The following is an 11604-nucleotide window of genomic DNA, read 5'->3' as shown; positions in this document are numbered from 1 at the left end:
AACAGAGCTTGGCACACGGTGGGCACTGGATACAATCGTTAGATCCAAGAACATGTGGGGACCACATCATTAGAGATGAAGGGTTACAGGTGAAGGGACACCGCCCTCTGATCTGGTTCAGCTTCATGGTCTGGCAGAAGAGGAAGCTGAGGCCACAGAGGGACACGCAGTGGCGTTCCGGGTCTCAGGACTCGAGGTGTGTGCTCAGGGACCCCACCTTCCACGTCCACCAGCCAGTACAAAGCCTCCTGCTCCGGTCTCCGCCCTCTACGCTCTGGTCCCACCCGGGCCCCGCCCACCTCCCACCACGCCACACCCCTCACCCCATCCGGCCCTGCCCTCCAAGCCGGGCCCCGCCCCCTTTCAGGCCCCTCCCCACCCTCGTCCCCGCCGGGCCCCACCTGGACCTCTGGCGCTGGAGCTGCGCCCAGGCGAGCCTGCAGCTTCCGCACCATCACCTGCCGCTTCCATTCGGGGATGGGCCGGCCGCGCTCATCCCGCGTGGGCACCAGCCCGTCGAGGTCGCCCGCGGGCAGCCCATCCAGCTGCAGCGCGACCAGGCTGTCCGGGGCGCCCCCCGCTGCCGTCTCCGTCACCTATGTGGACAGGCAGGTCGTTCAAGGCCCCTATGGGCCTCTGGTCCGGGAGGGAGCGGACGGGAGGACCGCCCTGGGCAAGCGCAGCTGAGGGAGGAGGGGCGGTGGAGGCTGACCAGGTAAAGCAGGGGAGCTGACCACTGACAGCACCCCCGCCTGTCTAAGTGTGAGTCTTCTGAGGGCAGGGACCCCGCTGTGCCCTGTGGGACCCAGGCACGTGTTGGGAGGCTTGCTGGCTGAGAGAGGCAATCAGAGATACCGCCCAGGGCACGCCATGTGGATGGGCAAACTCGTTTGGAGAACAGTTGCATAGACAAGTTTAGTGGCCAATTCTGGACTGCAGGACTTGTCAGAGCCTTTAATGTGCTGTGTGCACTGTAACTCTACAAGGGGGCAGCACGATGCAGCACTTCCCAAACTCAAAAAGAGCATCTCAGGGGCTGAGAGTTCCCAAGACCAATTCAGGGAAAGGGTGGCTGGATTTAAAAGGGGCTGGTGCCCAGAAAGAGAAGGAGTGGGCCGCTGGGAGCCCCCCGAGGAGGAGAGCAGTGGGCGCCAGGCCCACCTTTCCCATGGACTGATGCTTCCCTGTACCGTGACAGCAGCATCTGTCAGGATGAGAGGCTTGGGCCACTGGAACCCCCTGGAATCAGAGAAGTGTCCCTCGTCTACTATGATGGGGAGACAGGTTGCTTCTGGCCTTGGAATCTCCATCTCCTCAGATGCCAGCCAGTCACCCCAGGGGCCTCCTGGAGGAAAGGGCCTGGCTGCCCCAGGAGTGACCTGGCTGGGGCCCACATAGGAGAACACGGTGAGAAGCCAGCCGGGCTTTGGCTGGGGTGCCTTGGGAGACAGGCATACAGCGGGGGTTCTCACCATAGGGACGGCTGTGGCACCGGTGGTGACCCTCGGGGGTGCTATGCGGGTCACGTGCTCCCTCGGAAGAGGCTGGTCAGGCTGGCCGGGCCAGGCTGGGCTGAGAGACGCTGCCACTGGAAGGAAGGGGCAGCTGGAGTCAGAGAGGTCGGGGGATGGGGAGCAGAGGACCCCGGACCTGGGGCAGGACCGGCCTTCCTGAAGGACCACTGGACTTGGAGCCAAAGGCCCAAGCAGCTCCCTGCCAAGTACCCTGGGACCTGGGCAAACTCATTCATCCCTGGCATTCCAGAGGTGTCCTTGGAGCCCCCTCCAAGCCCTGCCGGTTGGGGGGCCTGCATTCCACCCACCTCATCCCATCCCATGGCCCGTCCCCCCCTCCCCAGCCTCTCCTGTAGCCTAGAAGGAGCTAGAAAGGGCATAGGGTTCCGTGGTCTGGGGATCTAATGCAGCCCCTTCAGACCACAAACCTGTCCTTTCACCGCTCCTCCCTCCACTAAACACACACGCACGCACACACACACGCACACGCACGCACACACACACGCACGCACGCACACAGGCACGCACACGCACACGCACGCACGCACCCCTACGTGTGACTGTATAACTACAGCCCATTCCATGAAGCATGCTGACCTTCCCTGCACATGGGGCCTGCTTACATTCTTCATGCTATTCCATTGCCGTTTCATTTTCATAAGTGCTGTCACGGTTCCCTAATGGGTGGTGACCGCTCCCCCGCCCCCTGCTGGAATCTCAGGGAACAGCAGCGGACTCGGAGGCCCCTTCAGACACAGCCTCTGATTTCCCTCTGCACCGGCTGAGGCCCAGAGAAGGGAGGAGGCTGCCCGAGGTCTCAGCGGCAGGAGAGTTGGGCCGCGGGGGCTTCAGGGCTCACGGAGAGACGCCCGAGGGCTGGGCAGGAGGCTGTTTAATTGTGGTTATGGAGTTTGTCCTCACTTGAAAAAGGCAACAGGACAATAAAGGAATCCTGGAAGAGCGGGGGTGCTGGCTCACGAGAAGGGGTGGCCCCGGCCCTGTCCTCAGTGTTCTGCGTGCCCTGCTGCCGAAGCTTCTGCTCCCCACCTCCCTCCGGCCCCTTCGAAGGACCTCGGAGGTGAGGCCGGAAAGGCCCACTCCCAGCACGCACAGCCCAGGCCAGCCCCCCCCGGAGACGTGTACGCACCAGCGGGATCCCCGACACCTGGGCCCCCTCTTCTTCCATCCTCCAGGGAGTGCCTTGCAGCCGACAGCGGAGGAGGGGGGAACGGCGGCGGCGGCGGGGGCGCCATCAGGAGTGGCACCTGGGGGCAGACAGGCCTGGTCACTGGGAGGCCCAGGTGGGGGTGGGAGGCATCCAGCAGGCTAGCCCTGGCCCGGTCTCCCTGGGGCTGGGGCTGTGCATCTGAACGGAGCTCGGAGAGGTAAGTTTGCAGGAGTGAGGGGCAGCGCCCCTAGAGGTTCTGTCCACCCCTCCACACTGGTGAGCAGCGCTCCCCAAACATACCCACGCACTTGTCTGAGAGCTGCCACCCCTAGGTGAACCCCTCATCTCAAGGCCCGGCTCCCTGTGGAGGCAGCTTAACTCAGCGGCTCTGGGCTCTGGGTCAGGGTCTGGTGTCCCCCTCATGCTCACTCACCACTCCTTGGCCTTACAAGAGACACGTGCACACTTGCACACACACACCCTCCCTGACTGTCCCCTGACTGTGCTGAGACACACTGCCTGGACCTGCCCCCTCTCTCAGCCCTGGGCACAGGGGAAACCACAACGAACTTGCAACTCTTCTCAGCCCCGTAAACAGTGCGGCCGTGTGACCCCGCCTCAGAGCAGAGGCGCTGTGCCCAGGACCCACCGTGCAGTGTCTAGGCCACTCTCCCAAGGGCCACCCGGAGACAGAGACCACCAACATTGGTCCCCGGCAGCCTGGGGTCAGGGAGATCCATCAGCCCCAGTCTGGGGCTGCAGGGGCACCCGCATTTCAACCCCATGTCTGCCCCGGGTCTGGGGCGAGGCACAGACCTGGCCTTGACCATCTCCCCTGCCCCCAAGCGCTGACTGGTGGGCAGCCGGAAAGAATCCTCGACCTGGAGGTGCCACTGCCCCCTGCATCCCCCCCAGCTGAGGCCTGCAAGGTCTCAGCTTTTGCATCTGGCCAACGGGAGCCAAGAGTCGAGACTGGAGCACGCAGGCTGCTGTGAGGCCGCAGGTGGTGCGTCCCTCCCCAGGCTGCAGAGAAGTTCTCCGGGAGGACGCTGAGCTGTCCTCCAAGGACTCCAGAGCCGGGCTTGCTGCCTTTTGGTTTAAAGCTGAACGTCAGAAGGCTGGCCGGCCGTCTTTCAGATGATGTGGCTCCCGGCTGAGCCAGTGTCGCCTGGATGTCTGAGAGCACACGGCCACCCCAGCTCGGGTCCCCAGCAGGGAGGGCCACTCACGGCGGTCTCTCTGGGCACCCACCACTGGCTGTCAGACCAAAGCTCCTCGCCCCGCTCCCTCCAGTGGGTAGCTGCGGCGGAAGGTGGCCTCAGGGCTGCCAGGCGGGGCAGAGGGGCTGGTTCCCGCCCGACGCCCCCAGGCGGGACACATGGTTTGGCGCCGGTGTCACGCATGGGTGGCTCGTGCTGCAGCTCTGTTGAAGGTTCTCCAGTCTCTGTCTTGAAATTCTTAATCAGTTGTTAACAAGAAGCCCACGTTTTCATTTTGCACTGAGCCCTGCATGTGATGTAGCTGGAGCTGCAGGGCCAAGTCCCCCGGCCACGCTGAGTGTCCCCTGGCTCACCTGTAGGTGGGCCCTGTCCCTCCCGCAGGCGTTAGGTGGCCTCCCCAGCCTGGGGGATTCCCGTCAGAAGAATCCCCGGCTCTGCAGCCACTGCCTCGGGCCCCTCGGTCGCATTCCCATCCAGGACCCTCGGCCAGGGGGAGCCACAGGGAGGGGAACACAGCCTGACCCCTTATCTGCCACCGCCCTGCACCTCATACCTCACTCTCTGCAGGAATCTGTGCCGAGAGCCCAAGAGCCCTGGTCCGACAGGGCGGGGAGTGTCTGCCAGGCCCCAGCCGGGAGGACCTTCAGAAGCAGGTGCTGGGCTGTGAGCACAGGAAGCTGTTGGCTGTCCTGGACCGTCGGGGGCTGTCGCAGCTGCCGCCCCCAGGAGCTGGAGGTGTCGCATTAATATTTGAAGGCTGAGGTGTCAGGTGGCCCGGCGGGCTTGGGCTGGGTGTGGGATCCCTTACCACTGTGCCTTAACCCTCCGCAGTGCAGGGGCCGGGGGAGCGGACCCTCGGGAGAGGTGGGGGAGACCTGAGATCCCTGGTCACGCAAGAAGGGACGACCCAGATGACTCCCGCAGTACAGCCCTCCAGGCACAGATGGGGAAGCCAAGACTCAGAGAGGCAAGGGGCTTTCTCAAGGGCCCACAGCTGGGACGGGGCAGAGCTAGACCAGAATCTTACTTGAGACTCCCCTCTTTGCTCCTTCCAGGACTGAGAGCCCCTCGAACCGCTGCTCCTTTCGTCCAGGGGCATCAGCAGTGGAGGAAGGGGCAGGCGGGTGGGGTCTCTTGCGCCCCTACCGAGGATGCAAAGCCCTGGCCGTGCTTCACTCGCTCTTCCTCTGGGCTGCCTTTGCACGGGAGGGACCCAAAGGAGGAGCAGGCTGCTTGCCGACTGCTACAGGACACGGGCCTTCCCAGGCTCAGGGGTCCCCGCCTGTGACACAAGTGTGTGCGCGCAGCAGCCATCTGGGCCCATATCGGTCACACTGGGACTTGGAGGCGGGAGGGGACCCGAGCAAACACAACGCTTTCTCCCTGCCGTGTGTCTCCGACCTAGGAATCCCCTGTCTTCTTCCAGCGTCTGCAAGGCAGGAGCCCGTTGGCCTAGGAACTTTATGCAGGGTCGAGTCAGACCCCAGACCCCACGGCTGGCACTGACAGTCTGATGGGCAGAGCAGGGCTGAGTCCCAGGTGGGCCCCGGGCCCCTGCACAACCAGGACAGGGCTGTGAGGCTGCCGCAGTCTCCCCTGCTCCCTGCCCCTGCCTGGGAGCCCGCAGCCCCTCCCCGCAATTGAATCTGCTCTGGGGTTGAGGGGCAAGGGCTTCCCAGTCCCTGCAGAGTGAAGGGCTCAGCTGGGGTGGCTGGGGCCCTGTCATTCCGGGGAAGATGGAAGAGGCAGGAAGTTGGTCCAGGGCCCAGGGGGATGGACTTGGCGCCAGTACAGTACCCACAGCCTGGGAGACCTCATGCCACCTGGTCCCTGAGGCTGGAGTCTGCTCCAACCCTCACCAAGGAGAAGCCTTGTGGAGTCACTCAGCGTCCCCCAGGCCTGAGTTTCTCTGCCTTTGCTGGGAAGAGGAGGGGTGACTGAGAGCCCCCGGCAGGGCCTGGCACACGTGGCACTCAGACCTCTTTGCTGTTGTCAGCACGGTGTCTTGACGATCTCTGAATTTCAGCGGGGACGGGGGTCGGCTGTGGTGTTTCCCAGGTGACAGGAGTATCCACATCCCCGTGTCCCTCATTCAGGCCCTGGACACTAACCGAATCTACGAGGACCCGAGGGAGTGGCAGATGTTGGGTCCCGACGTTTGGGATTCTGACAGCTGGGCGTGTGCTGCCCCCTAAGGGGGCTGTTGCCCTAAGGTTGGCGGTCAGCTGGCCCTGGGCTGGTGCCCTTCCCACGGCCCGGTGTCTCCTTTTCTGTGTTTTTGATGAGATTTGAGCAGCGCCATGCCTGCCATGCATTATACATCGAGGACAGCTGTGGCGAGCCGGGTTACAGGCCTGTAATGCCACCCGGGCCGAGAAAATCATGACCCACAGATGGGCGACGGCTGAGATTCGGTTACTGGCTGCACGGCCAGGCCCCGCCCCTCCCTGGGGGAGGAGACTGCCCAGGGGAGTCCCTTGCCTTCTCTGGGCCTCAGTTTCCCCATCTGTAGAAGGAAGGGGTCCTAGGGCCCTTCTGGACCAGGGGAGGGAAATTAGCACCCGCCGTGTGCTCAAGGCACACGTCTACCGGCCACCAAGGCTCCTGAGTTACATTATACAGATGAGAACATCGAGGCTCACAGACGCTCAGAACTGGGGGTGCCACCCGGCCAGGAAGACTCACTCCAGCTCTGGTGAGCACTGAGTGCCGGGCTGGGGGCAAGCTGAAGGGCTAGGCTCCCCCTCCTGGGCCGCTACTCCTCACTGTTGCTGCCGTCCAGCGTCTCACTCTAACCTGGCCCTGCAGCCAGGAGCCCAGCTGCCCGGCCCACTCCTTGGGGGTCAGAGAGGCCCAAGCTCTCACTGTGCAGAGGGGTACCCCAGGCCCAGGGGGTGGCAAGGCTTGGTCAAGGTCGAGGTGGTGTGGTCGAGGCAGGGCCTGGCCTTCCCGAGCCTCGCGGAGGCCCCGCAATGGGCAGCGGGTGAACCCAGGCCCGGCGAAGCCTCCCAGGAAGGGGGCGCCTCCCACAGGGCAGGTCTCCGTTCCCCGTCCAGCCGTGCCCCGCAAGGCTGCCTCTCTTGGGACCCACGGCTCCCTGGGGGCAGAGGCAGGCGGCCGTGTGGAGAGGAAAAAGATGACTTTCAGCACCTCCTCTGAGCCCGACACAGGGAGAGGCCACGCGGGCGACCTCTGGATATCGTGTTTCCATCAATACTGCATCAGGCGCGCAGCTGACAGCCTGCCGTCTGCAGGGCCGGGACTGCCGGTGAGGCGGGGGCTGGCGGGGGGCAGTGGATCTCAGGGAGGTGGCCCAGCCTGCCCGCTCTCCACCACCGCAGGCGGGGCACGTGGACGGGCTGGACGCCGCGGGCCGGAAGGCTGGGAGGGGAGGCTACACAGACAGGCCAGCCCGGCTTGGGGAGTCCTGAGCGGAGGGGATGCTGCCTTGTATCCTGGGGCGACACCAAGGAGGCCACCAGGACCAGGCGAAACCGCAGGAAGCCTGACATGGGCTGGTCTCCAAAACCCTGGGGGCTCAGGAGAGCGCCCAGAGCCTCCACCCCCCTAGGAGAGCTGGGCACAGTGGCCAGGAGGGGCTAGCAGATGTGCCAGGACCTGGGGATGGAGAGCAGGGGGCAGAGACCCTGCTTGGACAGAAGGCTCAGCTGCGGGCACCGCCATGTGGGCTGGGGACAAGCCGGGGACCCCAGCCAGAGGCCAGGCGGCACCTCTCCCTGGCAGGCGAGCAGCTGCCCACCCCACGTCCAGGCCGGCCCCAGGGCCCACACAGAGGCTGGGGGCCAGGCGGCCAGGGCATCCCTGGCCGGTGGACTGCAGAGCTCTGTCCGCTACACCAGGAACCCACTGAGTTCCCGCAACTTCTGGAACCCAAGCCAGAAAGACAACCCTTATCATACAATAGCCAATCAAAGGGTTAGTGAATAATCAGTACATTGATTACTTCAAGCAGTGAGTATAGTCCTGTTTCTGAAACTACGACACCAGGACAAACCAGGACTCCCAACTCGTGTGCCCCGAAGCACCCCTGGCCTTTGACCCAAGGCCTCCTGGGTGTGGCTTTCAGGCAGTGGAGACAAGAGGCTCTCAGTGGTGGTCGGGTGAGGACCAGGCCACTGGCCCGGGGCCGGGGACGGCAGCTCAGCCTCAGCTGGTCACGGATGCTCCGGGGGGCGCCCCGAGGGAAAAGGAGGCACGGCAGCCCCTCTGGGCCTCGGTGCTCTCACCTGAAGGCAGGGCCAGGCGATCCCAGGGACGCCTTCCGAAGGGGCGGCCGCTACAGAAAACTGCGGCACGATCTGTATTCGCCGCCCGGGGCCTGGAGTCAGGGGTGGAGGCCGGGCGGGAGGGCGCTGGCCCTACGCTTCCCCACCGCACACCCGCCCGGCCACCCTCACCTGTCCACTCGCTCACCCGCCTGTCCACCGCTCCACTCATTCGGCACACACGCGTGGCCCGTCACGTGCTGGGGGCTGGGACCCACGAGGCCCTTGCCCTTGCGGACCAAGGCCCGGCGAGGTCACGTGCCCAGGTGGAGGGCGGGACGAGACTCTCCCCTTCTGGGCTGCACGGGGCTGGCCCGCCTCACTGGGTCACCTCACCCAGGGCCCAGGGCCCTGCTCCCACCCCCGGGGTGTCTTCAGCCTGACACAGCGTCACCCAACAGCAGCCCTGGCCGGAAGCATGGATCCCAGGTCCTAAGTGTGGTTACTGCGGCCCAGGTGGCGGGCAGACCTCGGCCGAGGTCCAGCCACAGCCCAGCCCTGGTCCCGGCTGTCACGGCCCCGGTCGCAGCCCTGGTCCCGGCACCGGCTCAGGCGCGGCCAGGCCCTTTCACGTGACAATGACACTGCGTATGCAGACGGCTCCCCAGCTACCCGGCCGTCAGCGCAGCAGGGGTCTGTCACCCGGCCCAGGGTGGGGGGGCGGGGGCGGGACCGCGAAGCTTACCGGCCGGGTGCTGTCGCGGAGGTACTGGGCGCAGTCGCGGTGGCCGTGGTACTCCGCCAGGTCTGCGGCCGTGTAGCCGTCCTCGTCCCGCAGGGCGGGGTCCACGCGGTGGGAGAGCAGGGTCTGGCAGCACTGTGGGGAGGGCACACCCGTGGCCGCACCGCCGGCCCCCCCACCCAGCCCCGAGCTGGGGCACCGAGGCCGTTCAGTCCGGGGCACGGCCTGAACCCGTGCCTGGACCCAGGCCGCCCTGCCCGCGGGCACCGGCATGCCCCTGTCCGGGTGGGAACCCCAGGCGCTCGCGCTCAGGAGCTCACCAAGGGCCCAGCTGGTCAGTCAGTGACCCAGCCGGATCCTAGCCAGGCAGCCTGACCCCGACTCTGCCCTTGTAGCCCTTGCCTCGGGTTCAGATACGGAGCCGGGTTCCATTTTTACAGCGACCTTTGGAGGCGTGTGTCATTTTCACACGAAGAAACCGGGGTGCAGGAGGCTAAACACCGTGGCTTCACCCCAGGACTCCGGGCCTGTGCCCTGCCCACATCACCCTGCTCACTCCTTGGCCTCCGGTCAGGCCTGGCACTCGATGAGCCCCTCTTCTTGGCCCCAAGCCTAGGCGAGCTCTGGGGGCTCCCACCCTCACCCTCTGCGTCTCTATGTCTGAGCTCATGGCTCCACCAGCCACACGCATGCTCCCTCCTCGCTCAAGCCGGGCCTGGGCCCCCTTGTCTCCCTCCTGACTGGTCCTCTGGGCTCGTGCGATGGGAGCTGGGAGGAGAGGAAGGCCTGGAGGCCCAGAAGCTGGGAGGAGAGGGGAGGATGGAGGAGAACAAAGTGAGAGGAGATCCGGGTCTGTGAAGGGCCCTGTGTGAAGGAGGCTGCGATGGGGTGCGGGGGGAGGATACAGGGCGCTGCAGGAGCGGCTGTGCGTCCAGAGCGTGTGGGGGGGGGGGTCAGTGCGGAAACGCAGTGGAGCAGGGGCCACCGGAGTGTCAGGCCTGGCCCCAGATGGGCGGGGATGGCAGCCCGGGGGAGGGAGGGGGGAGGAGAGAACTTTCCCCCCGAATGACGGCGATTCCTGCTGGCAAACGATGGTGACCCATTTGTGAGCAGAGGGTGGGTGGTTACAGATGACCAAGAGTTAGGTCTGGAAATCCGTGAGGTAGCCGTGCCAGCGGCAAAAACAGGTGGGCAGACGGACCCGCGTCAAGGAGTAGAGAACCAGGCAGGTACCACCAATCCACTCCCCAGAGTCAATGTAAAAAATGGACTAAATGTGAAAGGCACCTTCCTAGAGCATCAGACAGGCAACAAGGAAGTGAGGGCTTGTCAGACCAAGCTCAGGACACAAGGAAAATCCCGAGGGATAAGCCCACCACTCAGAACAGCTTTCGCCCTAAGAGCAGGCTGACGCAGAAGAAATGGCTGTAACCAGAGCAGCTGTGTCACAGGCTCACGAGACTAGGGAGACCAGCAACAGCTCAGGGTCCACCGCAGGCTGGGCCTCCGCCCTCAGAGAAAAGGTGAAGCAGGAGCCAGCCCGCCCTCTGCTTCCCGTCACACAGGTGCTCCAGGAATCTCAAGGCGGATTGTGGGCTAATATGATCCACGTGTGCCTGTCAGCCAGAAGCAAGTAAGATGTCACCTAAGGCCCTAAATAATGATGTGCAGCATCCAGTCAAACAAAACCAGCAGCACAAGGAAATAAGATGCCAGAAACGAGAACCAGAGGACCCGACACACAGAGAAACAGACCCGCAAAGTCCTGAGAAATAGCAGACCGCAACACAGCTGTGCTCACTGCTTTCGAGGAAGTAAAAACCAAGCTTGAAAATTTAGGCGTGGAATTGTAAATGCTAAAAAGCGGCACAGATTTTAAACCATCAACAAGATGAAAAGACAACCTACGGAATGGGAGAAAATACTTGCAAACAATGTGACTGATAAGGGGTTAATATCCAAAATATACAAAACAGCTCATACAACTCAATATCAAAAACAACCCAATCAAAAAGTGGGCAGAAGGGACTTCCTTGGTGGCGCAGTGGTTAAGACTCTGCCCTCCCAATGCAGGGGGCCCGGGTTCGATATCTGGTCGGGGAACTAGATCCCACATACTGCAACTAAGAGTTCACATGCCACAACTAAGGAGCCCTCCAGCCGCAACTAAGGAGACCACCTGCTGCAACTAAGACCTGGCGCAACCAAAAAAAAAAAAAGGGGGCAGAAGACCTAAATAGCCATTTCTCCAAAGAAGACACACAGATGGGCAACAGGCACATGCAAAGATGCTCAACACCACTAATTATTAGAGGAATGCAGATGAAACCCACAATCACCTCACACCTGTCAGAATGGCCATCATCAAAAAGTCTACAAACAACAAATGCTGGAGAGGGTGTGGAGAAAAGGGAACCCTCCTGCACTGTTGGTGGGGAAGTAAACTGATACAGCCACTATGGAGAACAGTATGGAGGTTCCTTAAAAAACTAAAAATAGAACTACCATATGACCCAGCAATCCCACTCCTGGGCATATATCCGGAAAAATGAAAACTCTAATTTGAAAAGATACTATCACTTTGAATTACTGGTTTCCTCATTAATTAATGAATTAAATAAAAATGTTTGACACAGGCTCATTTTATAGTTGAATGAAAGTCATGATTACCAGCACTTTTAAAAATTATCCTTTAACATGTGGAATCATTGCAAATTCACGGTTAAAAATCAGA

At 62.6% G+C, this 11604-nt stretch overlaps 1 protein-coding gene across 2 annotated transcripts in view; it reads right to left on the bottom strand.

Moving 5' to 3' along the window:
* Positions 1–11604, bottom strand: part of ESPNL (espin like) — a gene marked incomplete at both ends in the record, with an annotated part of 29310 nt that overhangs the window by 3244 nt on the left and 14462 nt on the right. Inside the window, 4 exons of one of the 2 annotated variants that reach the window (XM_082841938.1) lie at positions 402–596; positions 1473–1582; positions 2662–2779; positions 8874–9005. In XM_082841938.1, the coding sequence (XP_082698064.1) occupies positions 402–596; positions 1473–1582; positions 2662–2779; positions 8874–9005 (555 nt within the window). Of the gene's footprint in view, positions 1–401; positions 597–1472; positions 1589–2661; positions 2780–8873; positions 9006–11604 lie in introns of both variants that reach the window. The other variant, XM_082841937.1, reaches the window with a different exon arrangement.

Source organism: Leucopleurus acutus (genome assembly GCF_964270905.1).
Source record: "Leucopleurus acutus genome assembly, chromosome: 6".
Lineage (NCBI taxonomy): Eukaryota > Metazoa > Chordata > Mammalia > Artiodactyla > Delphinidae > Leucopleurus > Leucopleurus acutus.
This window is presented reverse-complemented; position numbering and strand designations above follow the sequence as displayed.